General features: G+C 45.1%; 1 protein-coding gene across 1 annotated transcript in view; it reads left to right on the top strand.

Annotated features, from left to right (window-relative positions):
- Positions 1-21,752, top strand: part of COL27A1 (collagen type XXVII alpha 1 chain) — a gene marked incomplete at its 5' end in the record, with an annotated part of 160,917 nt that overhangs the window by 27,916 nt on the left and 111,249 nt on the right. The window contains 6 exons of the mRNA XM_082327669.1: positions 5,426-5,479; positions 10,514-10,567; positions 12,596-12,649; positions 17,910-17,954; positions 18,854-18,907; positions 21,292-21,336. Of these exons, the coding sequence (XP_082183795.1) occupies positions 5,426-5,479; positions 10,514-10,567; positions 12,596-12,649; positions 17,910-17,954; positions 18,854-18,907; positions 21,292-21,336 (306 nt within the window). The remainder of the gene's footprint in view (positions 1-5,425; positions 5,480-10,513; positions 10,568-12,595; positions 12,650-17,909; positions 17,955-18,853; positions 18,908-21,291; positions 21,337-21,752) is intronic.

Genomic DNA, 21,752 nt, shown 5'->3' with positions numbered 1-21,752 from the left:
ACGAAAGAGGTTGTGTTCGGGACACATCTTGGCATTCAAGTGCAACCCAAGGTAGGGTAGCTAAGTGGACAGTGGCAGTCTTCTTGAAAATTACAATTTCTCAATTTTTTAAAAGCCAATCCCCATTTTAGGAGCATGGAATTAATTTTACACCCTGTCACTCACCATCAGGGACCCACTGAGATAGATTGAGACTATACCTATGCTCTACTCTCTGCAACTATGAAGGCAGAGATACATAACAAATGAAGGCTGGGTGTTTCTTGTTCTCATTATTGCCTAAGGGACTGCAAGGGAAAGGAGTAAAAATGTTGCCGTTCTGATAACTGGAAATGATGGCTAATAACACTTTCTCAGGAGCTCTGCAAACCTGTCCTGCTGTATTGGTCATGTGCACTTTACAGGAAGGTTTTCTCTCTGTCTGTATCCAGCTAAGATTGTTTTCAGTTTTTATGTCTGCATTAAAGAATTTGAGGCATAATCAAGAGATCTGTCCACACCGCTTCTGCTCAGATGAACATGCCATGTGCCTTGGCAAGTGTCTGTGTAAGATCTGAGGTGCCTCTGAAGGGAACGGCGGTTTTAGCAGTGAAGACTTTTCCCAGGTTTCTGTGATGTGGAAGCACTTTGCCGGGCACGTAGGGGGATGCCTTTTCCACAGCTGTGTGTGTGAGCGGTGGCACTCGGGTACCTGCGCAGCAACCGGCACCGAGCAGTTCTGTGCAAGCGATGTGTGTTGCCCTTCATTTCTGCAGACGACCTTTGCATTTCTTCAAACATCAAGGTTTAGCGGGGAGGCAGTGACCGAGGCTGGGTTTTGCTAGCAGAGCTGTGCTAACAAGCTCTACAAGTAACTGTCAACAAAAGGGCTCCCGGTGGAGCAGTAACTTCTGCACCATTGTAGCTTATTCCTGCCTCACCCGGGACTCGGTTAGCTTCGCTCCCAGGCTGTCTGCATGAGGGCCTTTTGCCAGCACATCTATGTTGATCGCAAGTTGTGACTCGTTGCAGTCCTCACTGGTATAGCTAGACCAGCAAACTACCCACGATTTAATCAGGTCTGCAGAAGGGTACTGTGAACCATGATGCTCATCTGGAAGGCAGCATTTAAGACCGAGTGCAATGTAAACGCTAGTTATCGGTCCACCTCCTACGTGAAGGAGGCAGCAAGCCGACATGTGACATACAGGAGTCCGCTTGTTGGCTTCGCTCCTAGGACAGCAAGAAAAGAGCTGTGGTCAAACTTTCCAAAACACTTAAATAACTTAGGAAGCCAGCTCCCCCTGGAAGTCAATCTCCCTCTCTAACTCAGGTGCAAGGGGAGTGTTTTACCCGTGTCCATGCAACAGGTCAGAGGCAGAATTGGGAAAAAAATCCTGGCATGCTGCAATTGCTCTTGTTTTATTTAACCTCTCTGATACAATACAGGAGAAATCCAAATGGGTGGGTGAAGAGAATATGTGTGCACTTCCCGATGCTTTGGGATGCTCTTGCCATCCTCCTGTGAACCTTAGCAGCTTGAAAGGTTGCAAGGTCCCAGTGTAACATGTCCCTGTCACATTTGGTCCGTGGTTGCAAAAAATCTCTCTTTCCTTCAAAATGCAGGGCTTCCCTCCTAAAACAAGCAAGAACTTAGTCAGCTGTAGAGGTTCCCCAGTATCCTCATTCCATTTGGAAGATTTTCCAATTTCTGAAAAGAAGTGTTTAAAGAAACAGTTTGTTTGGCTTCACTTCAAATATTTAGCTCATTTTTCAGCAAGCCAGAGGTCAGAGTGGGATCTGTAGGTCAGGAGCAGAAAAAGTTGCTTTACACAGTGAAACCCCAAGACATAATGAGTTTTGAATGAGTGGTCATTCCTCTGACTGAAGCTTTCTAGCATTTAGCAGGAGTTCGGAGGATTTTTTTTCCCTCCTTGTGAATGCTGGAGGGATGGGGGGAGCTATGCACAGTTACACTTTTGTTAATTTTTGCGGGCTGTGAACCAGTACACATAAAAGCGCTTCTGTGAGCAGGGTCCCATCTCCAGACGCATCACCGAGATGAACTGGATGCCACAGTAGTTCTCAAGTAGCATCGTTCACGTAAAAGACATTCCAGGGAGATTACAAACCCGTCACCTTTGGGAACCCCCCCTCATTTGGGGAACACATTCAGGGATTGTTCTGGTCTCCGTGCCACTGAGCCTTGGGCTACTGCTGTCCCATGGTAAAATTTTCCATGGAATTTCTGGTGCAAGGCTTGGAAGATTTCAGACGCAAGTTTGCTTGCTGCTAGATGGGATTGTTTCAGCAGTTATAAGGGAGCCGAAGTGGATGGGTACACAGGCACGCATGCAAATAGTAACGCGTGCTGTGGGATTTTTTTATTCAGTGGTCTCAGCGTCGTCCTATCCTGCGTGTAGAAAAAAGGAGCAAAACTAATGTACTGATGATAAATATATTTAGGAGAATCCCAATTTCTAGATATGAGGGGGAAATTGAAATAAATCCAGGATAGCATGAGTAAAATATAGCAATTAACTATAGAACTACAAAGCAATTAGCTCTTGAACTGCTTGTCCGTGAAAAGAGGGCTATTTCTGGCAGCACTGCTGGGTGCAGTAGGAGAAGAGGAATGAACATTGGACTGGCTTTAATAAAACAAGGGTGGGTAGCTTGGGGGCATGATGACTGTTATTGGGGCTTGCAGATGGGTGCATAGATTAATTTGTAAGGCCTGCCTGTTCAGATTTTGTATTGCTAACAGCTCCTGAGACAGATGCTGTCCCGTACCTTTTGTTACCCAGCCCATCTAACTGTACCGCACCGCATCTTCCTCCTCTGCCAAGAATGTGGGTGTAATCACAGATTCAGGACTAACCATGTTGGAACACATCAAGATCAGTTATTTTTTTACCATTTTTAGGACTACTGCCAGACTACACCCTTTTCTCTCCACAGTTAGGAAAGCAGTTTAAAATGCCTAGCACAAGCCCCAGCCTTGGTTACAGCAGTTCCTTATGTGCCAGACTGGACTTCCCACCGTCACTTCATCAGCAGGATGTGGCCACTTCTCACTAGGATACGACCAATTGGTCTTTGGGAACAGAATGGGTCTCTGACCTTCCTTTGCCTGGATTATAAACTATGAGTCTCATCGAATTCAGTGGTAAAGGCTCCATCTTATGTCAAGAGCCTGTGTTTCTCTTAATCACATTTTGTCACTGGATACTAGGACTAGATTCTTTCTCCCTTCTTCCCTCCTTTTTGTTTTTTGCTTTTTATGATTGTATTGCTGTGCTTTGGTTTAGCTCTGGAAGAGCCTGCACCAAATTTTGCTGGAGGTGAGATTAGTGTCTTATCCAGGAGCCCTTGACTGGCAGCTGAGCTTCCTACGTTCCAGGTTTCCTCCTGGAAACTATTATTTTCAGCTAGGAGTCACACCAAACCACGCTGTTCCCTTCAGTCTGACGCTGTTTTAAGCCTGCCCCAGGCTATGGTGGAGCATGGATTTCAACTAACTGCACTGAAATGGGCTTTGAGCCAAGCTGCCTGACTCCAGAGTTGAATAACAGCTGAATTCCCTCCTCAAATCTAGCAGCAGTCTGGATTTATGAACCCTGTTCAGAGCTACCTAGATTATTGCTTACGTGTAAGACCTTTTTAGGAACTCATCTTTTATAGAGACTTTACTGTTCTGATTTCTATCACTTAATATTAATTTTTATACATATTTGAGACTTGGAAGATTTGGGTTGAAACGCTTTTGCTACCCCAGACTTGTCGCATTACCTTAAGCAGCACATTGAGTCTCTGTTTCAGTGTCCCACCCAATGAGGTGAACAGATGATGCCGTAGTTTGCTGGGAAGATGAATTTATTTAAGACTACTTGGTGCTCAATTACTCTGGTTACAGCAGCTACATGGGTTTTCAAATGACAAGTTGATGCTCAAACACCTTAATTTTAATTAAAGTTGTTGCAGTTTCATTGGAAATTCACAGCCAGGCTAAACTATCGGAGAATTTCAGGCTGACAATTTGGAAGGAAATTAAGAATGGGACAATAAATGTATTTGGTTTCAGGCTGAAAATTTGGAAGGAATTTAAGAATGGGACGTTAAATTTATTTGGGTAAAAAAATGCCATTTGAAAAGTTCAGCCCCAGGCTTTTAATTAAACAGCCTCTTACAGCAGAGCAGCATGTGTTGTGAAATAGCACTGAGCACTCAACAACTGCCTATACCGCAAGATACAATAGCTAAATAAAAAAAGCCATTATTTTCTGTTACAGTGTAGTAAAAATAAAACTGAATAGACATCAGCACACTGATGTTCTCTCCAAAGAGAGCAAGGGCACTGAACTTGGATGGCAGTCGCATGTCTAACTGCGGCGATTTTCCTTGGAAATCAGACCCTGAAGATTTTGGCCCCACATGTGCTGAAAAGCTCATCGGAAATACTACAGCTTACTGCAAAAGCGTCTGAGTAGCTTTTTATCCCCTAGCCTGTACTCCTCCGAACTCGAGGGTACATTACAGTGTTCCTCACGGTGGTGTAAAGCTCACACACGGTCTTGGCAGAACAGGAGCCCTTGGAATTGAATCTTCAGGTTGTTTCATCTCCCAGGAACGTGTTCAAGAGGACTTAGAATTGTTATTACTTCTGCCTGAAAGGTTAACAGATCTTCTGTGCTGTATACAATCCCAGGATAAACTATTCTGAGCTGCTTATTCCAGATAACTCCCTAAATAGTCTTTGGAAAATATGTGAGGTAGTTTAACATAGGATGCAAAAGGAGATACTGCTGCATGTGATCTGAGGTAGATACTCTGACAGTGTCATTGGCTTGTGAGACCTATGCAAAAATACAGATTTAAATGGTTTAAACAGGGACTTACCTCTGCTCCCCCTGTTTTACTGTCCGGCCATCCATTCTCTTTCTAACCTCTAAAGGCAAAAATCTGGTTTCTGGGGAAATGAGTTCATCTCAAATAGCTGAACAATTTAAAATTTCCCTTTAGTGATTAGTTGTGTTCTCTTCCATTTTGGCCAAAAAAATTGTTAACGCCCTGCTACACTTCTGCTTCCCTCTGCCTACCTCCATCTCTGTCTGCTGGGGCTCCTCGCAGAGCTTTGACTCCCCGGCCCCAAGGTCGTTTCTGTTCCTGGTTGTGGCATGTTTGATGTACCCACATCGTCTTGTTGTCGTGGCACGTCTTGTGGCGACAGACACGCGTCGCCTTCTCTAAAGGTAGGTGGGACCCAGCAGCCAAGTTTCACCTCTCCGAAGGCACTAACGAGGGTCCTGGAGAAGCGTGGTGGCTGCTGGTGCTGTGCGGTTGGGTCTGCCCAGAGCATAGCCTGAGACTTTCTGCCGCTCCCGGGACTAACGCAGGTGCCTACCGGCTCCTTTTGACTCTGTTTTGTGTTTGTTGTGTCTTTTAGGGTCCCCCAGGTCCCCACGGAAACCCTGGCTCCCCTGGCCCCCCAGGCCTGAAAGTAAGTATGAATTGGTGTGAGGAGCTTTGGCCTCCCTGTTTCAGAGGACGTTCCAGTGGGGGAAGCACAGACTTTTTCATCCCACTCCGTACAAAATGATGAGTAGCTGAAGCCGTTTCTCCCCTCCCCTCTGCTCGCACACAGGCCCTCCAGCAGCACAGCCAAAGCCTTTTCCTGTGCTTGTGAGAGACCCTGCTGTGTGCCTCAGTTCTTGGCTCTCCCTAATTTCAAAGACTGCCTAATTAGGATCCTGCTTAAGCTACGCCTGTGCTAGGGAGCAGACTGCTATGTTGAGACAAGGGCAGTGGAGTCCTCCCACTCCAGAGCCTCACCAGGTCCAGATTTCTTTCCTTTCTCGTTTCTCTTCTCTGGATTTTGCAGTCTACTCATCCACCTTTGGGTCTGGACAGCAGGGGGGACTGGCAGCACCCGGCTTCTTCCTCTGCCTTCCTCTTCCTGAAACTCCCTCGTCTCTCCTTCCCTCTCCAGAGTTTCTGGGAACCCTGATCTCCCTCAATCCTCCCCAACTCATCCCGTTGCTTCCTTCTAGATGTCCTCATCTCTCCCACGAGGTCTCCCAGACCTCCTCCTGCAGTGCCAGGAGCCCTGTGTTTTGTCCTTTTCTCCTGTCCACACGTTTCCCCCAGGGTGCCGCAGCCGGGGGGGAGCTGGAGCGCGGTGGGAGTCACCCTCCCCGCGTGGGACTTTAGCACAGATGCAGCTCCAGCGTGCTGCAAAACCCTTCGGAAAGATGTTTTCATTCCCAGTTTATTCTTGTGTATAAGGTTTCGTGTTTCCTAAAGACTGTGAATTTCCTGGGAAATTGGTTTGGATTGTTTTGGTGTCATTGTTTACGCAGAAATAGATTTAGATTTTGTAGCACCTATCAGGGACAAAGAATAGTTGAGTTTTGAAAGGCAATGCTTAATAGAGGTTTTCACTACTAAGGAAGCCGTAGGATGTCTCAGCCAAACAGAGAAAAAGGTACAAGCACGAGTCCTTTCTTTTCATGATCTCGTCAGTAGGCAGAGATGTTATGAACACTATTGATGCTCTGGGAAAAAGATTCTGGAAACTTGGCATGCCGCCTCTAAGTGATTAAAAATTAGGCACTGGAGACATGCTGGTGAACAGCAGCTGTTTTAAATTCTAAAGTGTAGTTATATGGCCTGAAAAGTGAGGCTGTAAAAGTTCTACATCTTAGTGTTCTGCATTTATTCTCCATCAATGACTTCCAGATCACACTTGTTGAGTTTTATAAGTCAGATCAAAGTTCTTTTATCTAACTTCCAGTCCTGCAAATTCAGCCTGGTCCAATCTGTAGAGTCAAACTATGTTTCTATGCTATAGGATTTTTTTTAAAAAAACACTTTTAGCCTAATGCCTTGTCAGAAATCATCATTTGACTGTAAAGCTGTATTCAGTTGGTCTCCTACTAGAAATAAAAACTTCCTGTAAGCATTTTTCCTCCATCTCGATGCGCAGTCTGGCAGCAGGAACCCCTCAGCAAACAGATAGCTGTAATAGTCTGCAGCAGAGATACGGTGTCATCAGTCTGTGCGATATATTTTAATTTTGTCCAACCACCATTTGCAGGATTAGGCTGTTCTACATGATGATTCATCAAAGGAAGTATTCAGTTTGCAATGGGATGCAAGAGCTGTAGCTCAGCTCAGGCCTGGGCATAATTTCACCTCTAGCAGGGGAGAGCCTGCTAAGCCATGATTGCAAGATCTTGGCATATGAAGCACTTTTTGGAAGGTGTGTATCAGATCCCAGAGTTTTGACTTCCTTCCTTCCTTCCCTTCATTTCTCTGGTGTTACACCGGTCCCAGAAGACGGACTTTGCACAAAAATTTGATGTTTCACCCCCTTACATTTTAAATACCTCTACCCTTCACCAGGCTTGACAAGCCTGCCCCTGGGACCCTGATATCTTCTTAGTGGGCCCAGTCCATGGCCGAAGTTGTAGACTTGGGAAAGCTCAGCCTGGGCAACAAGGCAGGGCAGCCCCCAGTAAAACTTCCCTTGCTGAGGGCCTTCAAGTGGCTGCTGGACTAGGTCTTCCCTAGATAGCAGTTAATACCATGGAAAAAACAAGCAATCCAAGAAAGGAAACTGAAGTTTCCCAGATAGATACGGCTTGGAAACAATGACTAACACCAAGGCATTGTCACTTAGGAAGCAACCCAGGAGCATAGTATTTATCAGCTGAATTGCCGGAGCACTCACAGGGCGTGCAGTCGGCTGCGTAGGAGGGGTGTGGTGTGGCGTTGCGGCTGGCAGAGGTGTGTGCGTTTGTGTGTCTCTCCCGTCGGGTTGTGTTGCGCTGGGCAGCACCAGCGCTGTGTCGTCGGACTGCTGCATTTCTGAATCTCTCCTGTGCAGAGTCCAGCTTACTCTCATTGTCGCAGCTGAGCACTTGCAGACCCTTGTACTTAGGAAGCTGATCTTTTGCATAGAGCTGTACGTAGCTATTGAGCCATATTCCCGCTGATCTGTTTAGGCAAGGTTCCACTGACTTCGGTGGCGTTACACCCACTCATGCCACCTGAGAATTTCACCCATCGGGCTTTCTCAGCAGTTTATAACGTGCAACTGCTTAAAGAGGGCTTCTTGCCACTTTTTGCATTCTGTTTGTTGTCCTTGGCAGTTGCAAAATTGCTATTGCATCTAGTTAGCAAAGACTGATTATAGTAGATAACCTCTTAAGTGGCTGTAGATGTGTGCTGGGCTAGGGTTGTGGCTGGCTGTGTGACCTGTAAGCTGCTGGGGGGGGCAGGAGGGACGTTTTTGCTAAGGACTAGATGTAGCTCTGAGGATGCCCTGACAGAGTTTGGGACTGGGAGGAGGGTTAGCTGTCAGACAGGGTGTGTTTTTGAAAGCCATTACAAGAGCTGGGTTTGCATCTCTCCTCTGGAGGCTTTTGGCATGCTTATGGTTTGCTTAGTTAGCTGCTCTGGATAAATCTGCCTTTAAAGCGCTAGGAAAAATTGAATTTTCCTTTTAGTGAATGGTTTGGCTCCAAGATAGCTCATCAGTTTGGCTCACTGATGTTTAAAATGCTATTAGTGGGATTGCAAAGCTGAGGTGTTTAAATTGCACGGCTCCAGACTTCTCCCAGGTAGGGAAAAAACAGAAGAAAACAATTTCTTCCTTTACAGGAGGAAGTACCATGCTCAGTCAGTTGGGATGGGAAAGAGAGAAGTTTGTGGGCACGGTGCCGAGGCTTAGCGATGGACAAGGCTTAAGCTAATTCTCATGTTGTGGTTGCTGTGCAAGAAAGTTGGGCAATTAATCCACAATTTCAGCCCTCAGCATCCAGGCATCTGTTCCCTCCGACCCTGATGCCACCTTGCTGATTAACCTTAGGGAAGTGTGATCCTGCTTGTGGCTGAGTTCTCCACCTGTGTGATGGTCTCAGCGGTGTTGAACACAGAACTGTGATGCAAAGCACGGTCTTTGCTAATGTGATCTGAAGCTTCCCAAGGGAAAATGTAAGAGGCTTCTATTCCTTTACATGGCTCAAAGTCATTGCATTGAGCACATGGCAGGATTTAGGGAGAGTGGTGGGTGTCTACCTGCTGCAGTAAATTAATTTTGCAGAGTAGAAATTAATATCCTGCGATCCTGAGGACTGCTCTAATCTGTTCCAAGCAGTTGTAGCACCCACTGACTGCTCTGAAGTTCAGAGTGGGAGAATTGCCCTGATAACAGCTGCATGCAAACCAAGATTATCTGCATGACTTCATTTACTGTTTGGAAACAGGCAGCCTTCATTCAGAATTTGTGCAGATGCATCTGTCTTGAATCAGCAGTGCTCCCTACAGTCCGTAGCCAAGTAGTCTCCCTCCCTGAACCCTGCAGCTTGTGGCGGATGGTGGAGGAGGAGAAGGGAGATTTACTCTCTGTGCAAGGTGGGAAGTATGTGTCAAATGTAGTGGCAATGAGGCTGCATGGAAAAGCTGCTCAGCTAGCTGTAACTAGACCTTTGTGCTGCTAATGAGAAATGCCAGTTAATAAATATTATTACTCCTTTGTAGGTCTTCCCTTCCCCTCAAGTACTTCACGTAGCAAGCATTCGTTAACCCTCACAACTGTCCCATGCTTGGTGGTTGGTTTTGCTGATGTGGCACACAGAGGTTGCGACTTATCATCCCAGGGGTGTTAAATGGCCAGTGCCGCAGGGGTACCTGTGTCCTGGCTGTACCGGAAAAGATGTTGTAGAGGCCTAAGCTGCTTTGTGTGCTAAGCCTTACCTCTCCCCTGCCAAAAGAATCTGGCACGCTTCAAATCTCTTCTAGTGTTTCCTACTTCTCTCTCTCACCCTGTTAGGTGCACAGATCACCTTTCCACCTTGTAAGAATTTGAACTGGGATTTTCAAAGGAATCTACTGGAATTAGGTGTTCAAATGCTCCTGAAATTCCAGCCTGTGTTCGTCAGAAGATCACGGTCTTAAATTGTCATTTCTCTCATCACAGTTGTTAAAAAGGAAAATAAAGAATGCTGCCACTTAAGATAAAGTGTGCCTCTTTCTTCTGCCAGCCTGAAAGCCTCCCAATTGCTCTGGCTGTTGGTAGTGTCTAATTAGTGTAACTTTCTCTGCAGTTTCATCTGTTCCCCACAGTTAAAAAAGCAACAGCAACTAGCAAGTTGTTAAGAAGCATGGTTTAGCTACAGTAATAGGCTTGGTAATTATTTTTGTGATGGTAGTTGTAGACAAGAAAGAAATAACAGCTGTCTAGTCTAATAAGTATCAAAAGTCCTGCCTTTGCCTTCTTCCAGTTATCCTTTCTTTAGTCAAGTTAATACTGTCAAATACTATTTAAAACTCAACGCTTCAGCAGCAGCAATCACTCACCAAAACCAGCCCCAGAAAAACAGCTATACCTGGGGACTTTAATACGGTTGGGATGTCGGGACAAGATGGAGACAAAACAAAATGTTTCTAATTTGGAGGCTCGGTGGAAGCAGAACCACATCTATAGCCTGGGTCCTTGGATTATGTCATTAACTAAAGTTTTTCATTTCAGGGTCAAAAAGGTGATCCTGGGTTGTCGCCTGGAAAAGCGCGCAATGGACAGAAGGTAAGATGTTGCTCAGAGTCCATAGGCACCAAGGCCACGGTGCACTTTAAGCCTTGTGCATACACGTGGAGGGAGTCCATACTGCAGCCACAAGCATTACAGCTACTCAAGTAGACTTAGGACTGAAAATTAAGACTTAGACCCCAGATTCAGTACTAAAGAGAGTTAGCTAAGGTGTTGACCACAGCGCACTGAAGTGCCTGCTGCCAGAGCTTTTTGTTGTCCAAGCGTTTACCCATTTTATGCACAATCTGCAGCCCAAGCTTAAGTCCCTGCTCCTGCAAGCATGTGGCTACTTAAGCTAGGTATTTAAACCAGCGCATATGAGATACAGCCATACCTTGCCAGCTCTGGGCATGCAACTGTAGAAAGAGGCACTCCCAGTATAAGCAATAAAAACCTTGAAGGCAAAGGAAAGGATGTTGTTGCTGAGGAGCTGAGAAACCGTGCTTTGCCTCACGTCACCTATGCAGCTTACAGCAGATCGAGACTGAGCACAGCCTCGCTGTCCCACTGGTGGAGAAAGGGAGGCTTCTCGGACCATTGCGCTGCCAACGCATGGACCCTGCTCTGTGGTAGCCAGAGGCCTTTCCACCAAGGTCTACTCAAATCAACACAAAGCATACAACTGGGAAGTGTAGCTGGTTTCCAGATTTAGCAATTGTTAAGGATCAGAGTTCTGCTAATTCTTTTCAATAAGTTACAACTCCCATTTTTGCTGTTTCACAGCTGAGCGATTTTTACTGAGGACACGAGGCCTCACAGAAGTCTAGAAATGAATAGAAGACTGATCAGGGCTCCACAACATCTACCTCAATTAGTTCATTCAGTGGTTCTTGCACAATACTTTATAACTCATGTCCAGGGCAAGAAGCCTGGTTATCTTCCTTTCATCATAAGCCTCGCTTTAAATGCATGCTAATAGAAAGCATCAGCCATGAAGAACGTAGGCCCTTCATTTGAAACCAGATGCCTGGATGAAGCACAGCAAGCCACACAAATGCAAGATGGGGGGTGACACTAGAAAACATTGAGATGGCTAAGTCTGAAACGATGCTTTTAACAGCATGAGATGCCTTTTGAAATTTCTGTACGCTACATCGGAATGGCATCACATGGAAATCATCCACCCGCAGAGTCTGGAACCATTTCCTTGCAAAGCATGCTCAGTGTAAGAAAGGGAGAGATCCAGATCACTTTTAGCTCATGTTAACAAGGCTTTGTTCCTGGTAGCAGTAATAGAAACAAGGAGTTTCCAGCAGGAGTTTGGAGTGATGCCTAATTTTCAAGCTAGATACTCCAAATGTATTTTCAGTAAGCAGGCACACTACAGTGGTAGAGACTCTAAAGGGATTTTTGATCCTAATCAGAGGAGGCCAAAATGGGCTTGTTTGTACAAATGGAGTGGATGTTAGAGAGATCTCGCAGCGAAGCGTTTTTCCATTCCTATGGTGATTTGGGTATGCCAGCTGGGATGTGATGCAATCCCTTTTCAGAAGGACAGGCCATTGAAAAAACCCTCCCACCAGCAGCCTGCAAAGGTTCAAGCCGTGTCATACAGGCAGGTTAAATAATTATACCCTCAGCGCCATCTGAACTGGAGCTGTGGGCTGAGCCAGCGCAGCAGCATAGTATGAGCACAGTCACAGGATTTGGCAGGAGGTACCTGTTGTTCTTGTTGCATTTAAAAGCTAAAATTTTCTTGCCTTGGCGATTTAGTTGCCTATCAAAAGGCAAATGAAGCATGTGACTGAATGAGATCATTGAAAAAAAGGTATTCATTCTGCTGGTAAAAAGCTGGACTCTGCAGCTGCCATTAATTAACTGGGTTTATTATTTATATGAGCCAGTTAATAGAGATGATGTTTAAATCTACACTTCTTATCCAGTCAGTTTTTGAAGACTTGCAGTTAGAATCAGAAATATCAATAGTTGGCTGCTACTGTCAGCAAAATAATTTCAGTAACAGTACGCTAGGCGTAGGGAAAACGTTGCTGAAAACTAATTCAACTTGCTTGCTTCCTACAGGGAGACGTGGGCTTACCTGGTTTGACTGGGTTCCCTGGACCACCTGGTAGAAAAGTAAGAATATGTTCTTTTCTAGTAAATTAGATCACTATTTTTATTTTAAAATGTTCTTCTCTAACTCTACCCAAAAGGTTTAATTAAATCCTAGTACCCAGCAAAAAAATCTTATGCCTGTTTCGCAGGTGTATAAACTGGGACATAGGCTCAAGCAACTGCCTAAAGGTTGTACCAGCAAGACTATGTAAGAGTATGAAATGAAATTCTGGATCCAGATTTCTATTCCTTCTTTGTATTCCATGTCCCGTTGCACTGCATCACCCCTCTGCACCCTGACACTGGGTCTTCATCAGCAAGCTGAATTTAGGTCTGGTTCAGCCAATATGTTAACCAAATGGATCTACAACCGACATCAGTACTCAAAGGCTGGATTCAGAACAGGTTTAGGCATTCCAAAGAAACCCTCACTGTCTCTCCTAGTAAAGCACGTTTCAAACAAGATATCTGTATGCCTTCCCTCTATTTCGCTTGGAGACTGACAGCACTAGTCAGGTTTTACTTTATTTGCTTCCATATTGATGTTTCAACATCATTAACATCACCAACAACATACCTACGCCTAAATAAGGATACGTAGGAATAGAGCACAAGATCATCCCTGCCTTCGTGTTGCAACAGTGTGTGCGCTTGTATGCACGCGTGCAAGTCCGCACAGCAATACCTTAGCAATCCATACCTTGAGCTCACATCTTTTATACATCAAGGATGCTTCAGTTGAGCTGCTAGTTCCAGGCTGTGTTGGTAGGTTGGTTTGTTTTTTCGGAAGCTGGGCCTGTTGCAGGGAGCTGTTTGATAGTTGGGCTCAGCGGACATGACTCCCCTTCCCAGCAAGCCAATATTGACATAGCGAAGCTGAACAGTTAAAATTAGCACCTTGTTTCAATCACTTCATCAGTCAACAGGCCGTTGAAGAGATGCTGTTCTTCAGGCCAATTAGCTGCGCACAAACACCTACTCAGGTATGCTTTGAGACTCTGGGGAGAGAAAGAGGGTGTGGAGGAGGCTGAAAGGAACCCTCCCTCTCCGTGATTGTTTGTTGTATGCTTTGTATTGGAATCAAACTGCCGAGAGTAGGGACGGGGTTTGGTTTTCTGCTCCCAAGGCTGGTCATGCTTGGGGTGCTGTATGGAGCTAGGAGCAAGAAAGTGATTAATTACCAATCTTTTGCTGTCACAAACAAGTTCTAACAAATAGCGTGCAAAAAGTACCATTTTCCTGGTGTAACAGCTCATAAAACAAAACCTTGTGGTTACGATCAGCAAAATGCAATGTCAGGAGTGTAAGGACTCATAGTGGAAAAAGTGGAGAAGGAACAGGAGATTGAACAAACATTCCTGAGTCCAGCACATGGCCTTCACATCTGATTTCGGCTCCCCCAGCACAGGGCAAAGGCAGGGATATGCTTCTGTTTCTTCAAGTAATGAGCAAGTTGGATGCTGAAATTTTTCCTTTGGTGCAGCTTAAAAAAAAAAACACCTCCCGGTAGCACTAGTCTGGCAGTGTTTTTGGTGTAACCTGGCTTTTATTAGTATCCTGCATTAAGAAAAAATTTACAGCTGTTGGAGAAATGTTCGGAAAAAATCTTTTTTTTATCTGGATTCCCTGCTGGCATTCTCCCAGTGAAAATATGCTGGTGTTTGGCTGAAGGTGGGCAACACATCTTGGCTACCAGAAAACAGCAACGCCTTGGAAATGGACATCCCTCCTGTTCACTCCGTGGAGGGACTGTGAGAAGAGCTCTAAGGGCTTTGATCTGAAAATGCTATGTAGAAACTTTCAAATAGGCAAAATATTTCAGCAGGGGAAACAAAATACTTTTCCCACTAAATGAAACAACTGGCTCAGCAGCATGAGCTGAAGCCACAACCAAGCAGCGTATGGTTTTGGATAGTGTGGCTCACACCGCAGTGCCTGCCTTGTGAATACAGACCTTGGCTCTTTGCAGGACTGGGGAGTCTGATCTCGGAGCACCCCCAAGGTCGCTTTGCCTGCACCCATCTACCAGTATAGGAAACTGCAGCGGATGTAATTCTCATCCTCTCCACGCAGAGCAAATGTTGGTTTTGCTGACCAGCGGTTCTCAGGAATGGTGGCAGGACTTGGCTGTCCGCTCTGCCCTTCCCTCTGGTGCCTACGAGGTGTCTGTGGGCTTTGGCTTTTGTTTGTGGGCTGCAGACTACAGCTGCCTTGCAGATACATCTCAGCAGAGCAACTGCATCATTGCTCCCAGCCGTGGAGGAGAAAACAGTTGTAGCAAAGTGCAAGATTGTAGAAGACGGCAGCAGTGAGAGAGAAAAAGCTTTGTTAAAGTCACTCGGAGAGAAAAGATAGAGCTGGGAATCGGTCAGTGCTTCAGAACACATCCTGTCATGCAGATCTCATTCGCTGGTCTCTTCACTCTTCGCATTTCCTATCAAAGTGCAGGATGATCCTTTTTAGCTAGGAGAGAGTGGATTATAAATATCATCGCAGATGAGTAAATCCTTCACTGGAGTGCAATTTCCTTTCTAAATCACAGCCCTTTGTGTTGAGCACCCTGTAATCATCAGGAAGTGTTTGGATAAAAGAGCAAATGCAGTTGTTTTCATACCCTCTGCCCTGTCATTTTAGTGCTATTTGAAGAGGATTTTAGCAGGTAAATACTTTCACGTTGCAGCCAACTTTTAGCATGCACAAGCTTTTCTGTTTTCTGCTCAGTATAATTAACCTGAGACTGAAATAGCTGCAGTATACTATGAAGAAACACACATTTGAAGCTTCCCAGAGCTCATTATATATAGTGAGGAGCACATTTAATAGGATGCAGCAGTAGTAGAGCGTCTACATATTTAACTTAAGTGCCATTCACTTACCATTATAGAGATAGCAATTGAATGCTTGGTGCAGACGTTAGCTCAGGACATGCTTTGAGCATCTCAAGGGGCTGTCATCTAGCCACCTGCTCTGGGTGGACATTGCAGGCTTGAAACGCCTGTCCTGCAGGAACTCAAGCAGAACAGAGCGATTTGGAGCAGCCAAGCTAGGCACCTCTTTCTTATCAGTGGTGGGAGCAGGACATCTCTAAGCGTTTGTATGCATGGAAGTAGGTGCTCCAGCCGTCTGGAGACAAAGGTAGTTCCTGCTCTAGGCTGTGGCTGGAGAAGTTGGGCAGAGGCTCCAGGAGGAAACCCCATGGGCAATATGCTAAATCCCAGGGCACGTCTGGAGATGCTGAACCCAGGGCTGTTTCTGTTGGCAGCTCTCTCTGGAAGAGGCGAGGGGGGGCCAGAACAGACTCTGTCCGTCTGCACAACGCCCTGCTGGTCCATGCTCTAGGGATGGGTGATACCAGTACTGGGCCTTCCACACCTGGGTGGCTCTGCACCTTCACAACGTGCCTTCACCTTCAGGGCAGACACCCAACCAGGGTGGAGCATCCTCGCTCCTTTTGGCCGATGCTGAGCCTCTGTCGAGGAGCCGGGGAGAGGATAAAAAAGAGAGGATCTCGCAGGGCAGATTCCTGGAGAGGGGAAGGTCCTGCTCCAAGAGACGCTGAGGCGCTTCCAATTAGGAGCCACTGGCTGAAATGCACTAACGGTACTTGGGACTTTCTAGGTGGTTCAAATAAGGGCCAGCCGGTAGCCAAATGGTCTTTTAGGTCAGCCACCATCTTCTCAGGGGGTGCAGCTCAGTCAAAAGACCAGGTTGTGATACATCAGCAAGGTCAAGGAGGAGAGAATCGGTGAAAAGGGAATCAACATTTTTCCAGGCCAAAATGTCTGAAATAATGAGCAAGGAGGAATGCAAAGGGGAGTGGGTAGTAGCCAGGATGGCTGAGAGCATTGCATACCTCCGCCAGCGAAGTCTTAGGCTGCAGGTCTAGAATAGCCCATGGGAAGAATAAAAAAGCCGTTAAGCAGAGGTGTGGACCTGGGAGCAGAAACAGGCCTGGGTTCATCTGGTGAGTGAAGCAAAAGGCCGCGTCCTCGGCCAAGCCAGGGTTTGGTTATGGCTTCCAGAGCAGAGGGATGCTCCCCTGTGGGTGTTGCAGACAGGCGGTGCGTGCCGGCAGCCCTGGCTGGGGACAGGGCGAGTAGCAGAGACCGAGTTACAATTAGCAATTGTAACCCACCCTGAAAGCATTGTGTTATTTCTGTAGTAGTTGTGTGAGGATTGTTTCTTGTTTATTTTCTCTCTGCATTTGTTTCAAGTTAAATTTTCTGCCCTTTTTTTTAAATCTTGCTAGTAGCCCAGCTAAACAGTCATCTCTGTACCTGAATTTAATCTTCTAATCTGCTCCAACTCCACTTGATGGAAATGAGTTTGTTTTAAACAGCTGAAGCAAGATAATAAAGGAGAGGGAAGAAAAATCTGAAGTGCCTGTGACTTGCAGAATTTACTCAGTGTTTGAAGAGAGCTCTATGTAAATCCTGGAGAAAGCAAACTCTTAAAATACATACTGATCAGTCTGCAGTTGAACAGGCTACCTTTGTCCTGCCTCAGTGTCTGCATCTCAAAAAAAAAAATACTGAAAAACTGAAGCAGGTTTATGAAAGACCTGTGAGAATGATTTGAAGCCTGCAACACTTGCCAGCTAGCAAGCTGGATTAAGAAACTCATTCTAATTAATTCAGCAGAGAGCAGGTTAAGAGACAGCTTGCTCACTGGTTTAGGTAGCTTCATAATGAAGGACTCTGGGTCTTGTCACACCTTGTAATAATTAGATTAGAAAAGCTGGAAGCTAGACAAATTCAAGCTAGAAACAAAATCAAGAAAGTTTCTCGTGACAGTAAATGGTTATTTTGATGTTTCCTATGGCATTTCAAGCTCTAAAGCGAATGTGAGCGACTCGTGCTGTGTAGTCCCCCAAGTTGCCCAAAGCCAACATTTTACCCTACAAGCCTGTGGTTTCCTGTGGATTAAGGATAGCTCTGCTAAAGGTGTAGATTACAAATAAATCTGATTATAGATGCAACTCTAAGTCTGTGCATGGGGCAAGTCCTTCCTGAGTGACCACCAGGCCCGAGCCCAGCGGGTGCAGGCTGCTACTGCCACACCGCATCCCAGCAGAGCCTGGGAACATCGGCAGGGTTTGGGCGATGCAAGCACAGAGCAGCACATTAAAAGTTTGCATGACTGTGTAGTGCCATCCCATATCTGAAGACCTGCTTCTCCTCAGAACCTTACTCCCACCTGTAAAGAGAAATTCAAACCAAAACCAGATTATTTTATTATTTTGTTATTATTATAATTCATCTCTTCCATCCTATTTCAACAGGGATATAAAGGCTACCCTGGACCACCAGGTCACCCTGGAGACCAGGTGAGTCTTCCCAGTTTCCAGCACTGAACCTTTAAAGAGAGCTGGATTTGCTGACTCTGCTGCTAGTTTGGATCCTGTACAGCCTGCTCGGTGCGGACGGCCAGCTCCGTCCAGGGGCAGGCTGGTACGCACAGGGGACGCGCGGTCCGCTCCCGTACTGCCGGTAGCTGCGTGCATGCGCTGACCGAGCATCAGCAGGTTGGTGGGAAGAGACTGCCTTGGAGTTTCTAAATTTCATTTCTAATTTTTATTGCTCGACCACGTTAAGTTTATGTGGTGGAAGAAATACCAGCTTACCTTGCTCTCCCTTTATTTTTCCTTTTACATTAATTTCACCTGGAGTTTACTAACCACATCATATTAAGTACTAATATGTAATTCCCCTCCCATTCTTCCTCTCCCCTTTTCCTCCCCCCTCTTTATTTGGTTAAGTCTGATGTTTGCAGTTCAGAAAAAAAAAAAGGCAATGAATAGCAGGCCCTGTTAGCAATGATGTTAAAGGATATTATACATGAATCCATCTAGTTTTGAAGAATTTTGGCAGTGCTTCCCCACCAGTAAAACGGTTCCATATGCCAAATATAGATGCAGCCTTACACCTTCTCTTAGCCTCCTTGTTTCAAAGTATCTGCTCCTTTCACTGCAGATGGAGGGAGAAGGAGAAATAGCAACACTTGCTTAATGTACGGATCCTATTGACTTGGCTTCTGTGTGTTTTCCCCTCTCATTAATTTATTCTACTGTCTGCCATTAATATTTTCTTCCTCTCTATAAATTTGCATCAGGTTAATCCATTCCACCCTCCTTTCCCCCCAGCTCAAAGAATGAAGCAGCTAAAAAGGCTTCCCAAGTGTGACATTCACCTTACCTTCTGTGCCTTTTCTTTTTTCTTTCCAAAGGGCGAACGAGGACCAGATGGAAGTCCAGGTGCCAAAGGTTATCCTGGCAGGCAGGTGCAGTAAATCTCATCGTGCTGTGCACAGACTAGGGATTTGGGTGTGCAGGTAGCTAAATACATGCCCTGCTAAAGACAGCGCAGACCTCTAGAATGTGTCTGAATGTTTTCCTTCTTCCCTCCCCAAGATTCTGTATCAATGACATGGCCTAGAGGACACTAAGGTTGTTAGAAAGTATTTTATGTCTATGATGCATAAAACCTGAGTTTCTACAGCAAAATCTGACAAATTTTTGCTTCAGTATAACAACGGGGGGAAAAAAGAAAAAAAACCAAAACAGCAGAGCAGAGAAACGTACCTGCAAGCTGCTAACCTTTCATTTTTAGGCACATTTTGCATCTAATGTTGAACATGTTAGAAATCTGGGACAGAAGGCAGCGTATTACCGACAGAAAAGATTTAGATGAACTCTCATTAGTAACATTCACTAGCATAATCATTTATATACGTACCTATAAAATTAAACATGGACCATAAATATACACAAAAATCATATTTGCAGTTGCACAAAAGATGATGAAAGAAAACCAGGTCTTTGTTTTCATTCTGAAAAAAATGCACAAAGACAAGTTTAGGAATGGAGGAGTGTGCAAAGGAAAACGGATCAAAATTGGACACTTTATTGTTTTACTCATGTAAGATGCTGAGTAGTAGGAAGAAAATTAAGAGGAAGAATTTGTAAGACCTGAAATGGAATCTGTTGGAGGGCAGAAGACCTGTCCCTGTAACATTTCACAGGCAAATGACTTTGTCATGGTTTTCTAAAATGGACACGTTAATTAACGTTGGGTTCCCCCACATTTATATTTAAGTACATAGCTAAGAGACTAGGCAGATGTCAAAGACCTCAAGCAGTCTGCCATGAGCATTTTAGACTTGTCATGAGTTCGTATGTGAGTTTTTACCCAGACGTGCAGGTTATTGGACTAAATGTGAATTAGATGTGCAGAACAAGTCTGCCTTTCCCCTGCTTCAGACTGTTTTAAATTTGAGATTAAATTGATACCTCGCTTAGCAAATTTTAGGGGGGAATATACAGATGCGTGCTGGAGAGCGCAGATGGTAGAACTGGATGAGAGCTTTATGCACCTGACTAAATGCTCCATTCATACTCTGAAAGGCTCTTAGAGATTTGCATGCCAAAGAATCTCCTAGGTGTGAATGTGTGTTAGATGACTAATATGAAGCCATCGGAGCTGTATTGGTCATCCAAGGTTAATGAATGCTGTTCAGCAATTCACAGCAGTGTTCTACCCATCAGATAAGCAGGGTGAAATCTTTGTGCTTGACATACGAAGAACAAAAGTGCTTTCTTAAAATGTGGTTTGGGTCAGGAAAGCGACTTTTTTGGTTTTTTAAGGCAGCTTTTTTCAGCATATCTGAATGCCGTATGTATCCAGCATCAGAGCTGTTTACTTTACTGAGATTTTACTACTTGTTACTCCTGTCAGCTGTGCTGGCTCTGCAGTGCTATGGGAGAGAGAGCTTGGCTCTGTTTTGATTTGCGCATCATAGGCAGAATTATTAACTTCACCCTGATGGCTGAAATCTTTGGCAAAGATGCATGAGCCAGGAAAGAGCACAACCTGACTTTCAGATCCCAGGCTGTGTGTGCAGTGCTGCCAGCTAAAGAAAATATGGATTTAGCCTTTTTTTTTTTTTTTTTTCCCCTTTCCAAAAAAGCCCAACAGCATTTGGAACTTGAAAAAAATTGACCTGGAAACTTGCTAGAAGACAATAAACATGAAAATTCATTAGGCATTTTTGCAGGGTTCTTTTTCACAGTGCTTTAAGTGAGCAGCGATAGGCATAGAAGTAGAATGGGGAATGTATTTTCAATTATTTCCATAGCTGTTGATGCTGCAAGGAGTTAGAGATATTGCCGTACCTGCGCTGCTAAGTGACTTTGTAGGCTGTAGAAATTGGAGGGGCTTTCTCACTGCATCAGGGCCAGCCTGTGTTCCCTAAACAGGTATTGAAATACATTTGTCTTTCGCTATGCATGTGCTCAGTTAGGCAGGAAAATGAATCGAGAGCTGTTGGGTACAGAGCATCGCTGTACGTTGCATCTGAAGTGTAACACAACCTCTCTGCACCCTGCTGCATCAGCCTTTTTGGTCTTTGTGATCAGAAATCTCTACTTCAGCCCTGGGGAAGGTTCACTATGTGCAGCAGTCTCGGATTCTGCAGAGTCCCAGCTCCCCAACAATGGGAGATTTGTTATTCGTATCACTTTGTCCTTTTTTCTCCTTTGTTGATGTGCCTTGGGCTCGGCACTGAAAGCAGAACCATGCAGGGACAGTGCTGGGGATTTGGCACTGCTCATTAGGTTAAGTTAAAGCCTGTCCACATTTGTCTTTGTTTTTTCCCTTCTGTTCTAGGGTTTACCTGGCCCCATAGGGGAAGCTGGTCCAAAAGGCAGTCGGGTAAGCAGCCTTTCATTTGTCTTTCCTCTACTTGTTTTTACCAAAGGCTTCTCGAGAAACTTTATGCTTAATTTTGCAATCCTGAGACTAGTTCCTTTAATTCGTTGGATTCAGGGGATTTGAACTGCACGCCACTTGTTTATTGAAGCACTGCTGAATTTTTTAAATTAAACATGGAATGTACCAAGATCAAAGTTCACCAACAGTGCTGAAGATACAAAGTCAACCCCTTCAGAGCTCACATTGCAGGAGAAGAAAGAATGGCATACAACTTCCTACCAAAGACCAAAGCCTGAACTTTCTGCAAGCCCCATCTCCCAAAGGCTTCTTTAGTTTCAATAAGTGTGGTTCAGCGGTCTTCGACCATGCTGAATATGGGCTCTTTTGGGTATAGTCCTGAGTTTGGGAGTGATTTA

The sequence above is a fragment of the Platalea leucorodia genome, assembly GCF_965183815.1.
Source record: "Platalea leucorodia genome assembly, chromosome: 15".
Classification (NCBI taxonomy): domain Eukaryota; kingdom Metazoa; phylum Chordata; class Aves; order Pelecaniformes; family Threskiornithidae; genus Platalea; species Platalea leucorodia.
Note: the sequence above shows the minus strand (reverse complement) of the source record. Positions and strands in the feature narration are given on the sequence as shown.